Source organism: Hippocampus comes, unplaced genomic scaffold (assembly GCF_001891065.2).
Source record: "Hippocampus comes isolate QL1 unplaced genomic scaffold, H_comes_QL1_v1.1 scaffold5, whole genome shotgun sequence".
Lineage (NCBI taxonomy): Eukaryota > Metazoa > Chordata > Actinopteri > Syngnathiformes > Syngnathidae > Hippocampus > Hippocampus comes.
Window position 1 is genome coordinate 52,474 of NW_017805701.1, and position 4,602 is coordinate 57,075.

General features: G+C 48.9%; 1 protein-coding gene across 1 annotated transcript in view; it reads left to right on the forward strand.

Moving 5' to 3' along the window:
• Window positions 1-3,523, forward strand: part of bcl11bb (BCL11 transcription factor B b) — a 38,818-nt gene extending 35,295 nt beyond the window's left edge. The window contains exon 4 of the mRNA XM_019882651.1: window positions 10-3,523. Within this exon, the coding sequence (XP_019738210.1) occupies window positions 10-1,707 (1,698 nt within the window). The 3' untranslated portion in view covers window positions 1,708-3,523. The remainder of the gene's footprint in view (window positions 1-9) is intronic.
• The last annotated feature ends 1,079 nt before the right edge of the window (window positions 3,524-4,602 follow it).

Below are 4,602 nucleotides of genomic sequence, written 5' to 3' on the forward strand. Positions count from 1 at the left end.
CCACGGGAGCGGCTGGGTCCAGAAGAGATGGGGCTGCTCTCCCAGCATCCCAGTGCCTTCGAGCGGGTGATGCGCCTGACGCCCATGGAGCCCCCGTCCATGGACTTCTCTCGGCGTCTGAGGGAGCTGGCGGGCAACACCAACAACAACGGAGGGCCCACGCCCCCCCTGTCGCCCAACCGCGTCCCCCCCATGCACCGCCTGCTAAGTCCCACGCTCTTCCAGCCGGGCTCCAAGCCGCCGGCCTTTCTCACCTACGGCCCGCAGCCGCCCGCTCCGCAGGGCGGGCACGGTTCCTCCAGTCCCCCGGACACGCAGTCGGCGGGGAAATCCAAATCCTGCGAATTCTGCGGCAAGATTTTCAAATTCCAGAGCAACCTGATCGTGCACCGCCGCAGCCACACCGGAGAGAGGCCGTACAAGTGCCACCTGTGCGACCACGCCTGCTCCCAAGCCAGCAAGCTCAAGAGGCACATGAAGACGCACATGCACAACAAGTCCGGCTCCATGGGCGGATCCCCTGAGGCGGACAACCGAGGGGACGGAGGAGAGGGCGAAGACAAGCTCCGGGAGGCCGACGGAAGGGTCGTGGGGATGGACAACGAGGAGGAGGAGGAAGAGGAGGAGGAGGAAGAGGAGGAAGAAGAGGAGGAGGAAGAGCTGAGGAACGGGAGTCGGCCAGATTCCAACCTAAGCGAAGACTCTCAAGAGTTCAACCCCAACCGGGAAAATGGGCCCAGGCAGTCTCCCAAGGAGAAGCACCTGGGCGGGGAGCGAGTAGGCGAGAGCGGCGGGGTGGGCATCATGCACCCGTACAACCACCTTGACAATCATCTCAGACTGAACCCCAACAAGAGGAGCCTCGAGAGACAGCCCAACGGCGACGGCCCCAACGGGGGCGAGCCGGACCGAGAGGGCCAGAGCGACAGGGAGCAAGGCAGGGAGCCGGACGAGCCGGACCAAAGGCCCGTGATGAACGGCAGGATCAGCGTGTCCGAAGCCGAGTCCTTCCCGGGACTCTTCCAGCGCCGACCCACGCCCATCACCATCCCGAGCCCTTCCAACAACAACAACAAGAGGATCAAGATCGAGCGGGAGCAGTTGGAACTCCCGCCCACTCTCCCGCTCATCTCGCCGGAGAACGTCTACTCGCAGCTCCTGGCCGGGTACGCCGCCTCACGCCACTTCATCCGGGAGCCCTTCCTGGGCTTTACGGACTCACGCCAATCCCCCTTCGCCACCTCTTCGGAGCACTCCTCCTCCGAGACGGGCAGCCTGCGTTTCTCCACGCCGCCGGGGGAGCTGATGGAGGGCGGCAGCGCCTCGGGCCGAAGCGGCAGCAGCACGCCGCACCTCCTGCGAGGGCCGGGACCCGGCCGACCGCCCAGCTCCAAGGACCGGCGCAACGACACGTGCGAGTATTGCGGCAAGGTGTTCAAGAACTGCAGCAACCTGACGGTGCACCGGCGCAGCCACACGGGCGAGAGGCCCTACAAGTGCGACCTGTGCAGCTACGCGTGCGCCCAGAGCTCCAAGCTGACGCGCCACATGAAGACGCACGGCCAGTTCGGCAAGGAGGTGTACCGCTGCGACATCTGCCACATGCCCTTCAGCGTCTACAGTACGCTGGAGAAACACATGAAGAAGTGGCACGGCGAACATTTGATGGCCAGCGAGGTCAAACTGGAGCAAGCCGAGCGAAGCTAAGCGTCACGCAAACATCAACGCATACATGGACGCGCACTCATCTGCCCGACGATCTGCAAAAGTCGAATGGAGGCGACCGGACTCCTCGTGCGCTGTTCAATGCGTTTCACATTTAGTCCATCGGGCTTCTTCGATTCTCGACAGAATCTCGGTCCTTTACCCAAACCTCCCGTTTCGAATTTAAGGACACGTTTTGGATTAAAAATTGAAATATCTTGGACAGCTAAGAGGAGGATCCGGTTGCCTCGAAGCCACTTTTGCAGATGACCTTTGACCCGGATGACTGAGAGTCTCCACCGACATCTTTCCTATGACTACTTTGAACAAGGGGCATGGCTGGATAATCTCTCTCTTATGTCGAAAAAAAAAAACAAGACTGATCGGTGTTTCTTCTTCTTCTTTTTTTTTTTTTTAATTTGATTATTTCTCTTGTCGCCTGAGAATATTAAAACTTTTAAACCTTGTCCGGACACCTCTAAGGATTTTAGGAATTCCACGGAGCCTTTCTACTGTGCAATAATTTGTGTATTTATTGGATTTTTTTTTTTCTTTTTGGTAAAATTTGGCATGTGCAGATACATCTTGTGTGTTTTTTTGTTTTTTTTTTTAAATGTGCTCAAATTTTTTTAAATGATTTAAAAAAAAAAAGTTTAATTTCTAATCGGAAATTGGAAAGAAGTCGCCCTTCGGAACAATGATAATAATCCAGTTTTGTCCTCTAAGGAAAGTTATTATCATGCGAGTGAGTAAATGATGTTTTCTATATGCCAAGTGCAGCAGCGGACTACAATCTCGCCCCCCCCCTCCCCCCCCAGCACTGCTCAATGTCAGCCTGCCAATAATTGATTTTTGAAAAATTAATTTATAGAGGGACAAGGCGCGCTGAAATACAAGCAAACACAGTTGCTGCGTTTGCTGTCGACCAGGACGTAAAACAAACAAACAAAAAAAAAAAAAAAACAGGTTGCACTTAATGCTTTCGCCCATGTAGGATTGAACCACCATATTTAATATGTCTGCTTGTTAAGTTAAGACTACTTGTGATTCATGTGAGAGGGGAACAGTCCCGTTTATGTAAATATATTACTTTTTCTGTTAGTTAAAAAAAAAAAAAAAAATTGAAAAAAAAAAAAAAAAAGAAAATATACGCCCCAACTGTTTTCCGAAAGAGGCGGCCTAAAAACAATCAAGAAGACCAGCTGCTTGTGTCGCCATTGTGTGTGTGTGTGTGTGTGTGTGTGTGTGGATGCATAAATGGGAGTTATTGCCTCAGGCCCCTCCCACCTCCTCCCGCCTTCAGCCGCAGGTCAAATTTAGTTATTTTAAATAGTTTCACGTAGGGGGGAAAAAAACAACTCATTTTATATATTTGCAACAAAATTGATTCCAGTTAACGTTTGCGACACCATTTTGGGATATTTACACATTGAACGCGTCCAATTGATTTGTTTTCAATTAGGAACAGTGTTTTATTGGTGCAAAATGTTTTCTGCTTGGCTTAGTAAGTGTCAGGCAAATCCAACCCCCCCTCCCCACCACCTCCTGTCACTTTGTGGGAACATTCACAGATGCCGGGTCAAATTGAACCATTTTCATCAACCGTTAAAAGCGACTGTTCGGTTTCAAACTTCTGCTTCGCTTCAGTGTCCTCGACGATGACAATTGGTAATTTCACCCCAAAATCAAACCGTTAGTGATGACACCTTGAATTAAATTCACTCCGGGTCAAATTGACCCACTTGTAATTGTTGGAAGTCGTTTCCCCGATACAAAACGTTAATTTTAAATAGCTTGAGAAGCGCAGCGGGTCATTTGACATATTTGCAATGAAAGGATTACGAATACAAAAAAATATATCGATATAGAATAAATTATTTCACACAACTTGCACACGCCCCCGAGTCAAACTGACCCAGTAACATTTTTTTTTTTGAGCGGCATTGGCGGCGGGACCTTGACCAGGCACACAAGAGTCATTCAAATCAAATTGGAAGCATATGAAATGTGTTTTTTCTTTTTTTTGGAGGGGGGGGGGGGCTGGGCCGCGTCTTCTTTTCGGGAGGGAGGGAAGACAGCGAAAGCCACATGAAAGCAGCGCACGCCATATTTCATTATTAAGAATAAATAAATAAATAAGTAAATGTCCTCGTCTTCATTTGTGTTCCAACAGGGGGAAGGAAAAAATAAAATAAAAAAATTTAAATCCCTGAATTTTGATCAGGAATTCACACGATAACGTTTACAAAAGTAGGCCATACATGAAATGTACTTGCTTCATGCAAATAAGTATTGTTTCCTCCCTTTTTTTTTTTTTTTTTTGTATGCTGGTGGAGGGATTTGAAAAGTTACACAATCATGCCAGAATGAGGTGCCATGTTTTTTTTTTTTGTAAAGCGACTGTTCGGTTTCAAACTTCTGCTTCGCTTCAGTGTCCTCGACGATGACAATTGGTAATTTCACCCCAAAATCAAACCGTTAGTGATGACACCTTGAATTAAATTCACTCCGGGTCAAATTGACCCACTTGTAATTGTTGGAAGTCGTTTCCCCGATACAAAACGTTAATTTTAAATAGCTTGAGAAGCGCAGCGGGTCATTTGACATATTTGCAATGAAAGGATTACGAATACAAAAAAATATATCGATATAGAATAAATTATTTCACACAACTTGCACACGCCCCCGAGTCAAACTGACCCAGTAACATTTTTTTTTTTAAATCTCGGTCGCTGACAATGTAAAGTAACAGAAGCCACTGCCTGAAAATGAACGAAGGGGGCAACGAAATATTCACACTGACACAATCAAAGATTGGATAGAAGTTATGATAAGATTGAGCACATTTGGCTACGTGACCTTGAACGAGCCCCCCCAACCCAACCCCCCGGGTAACCC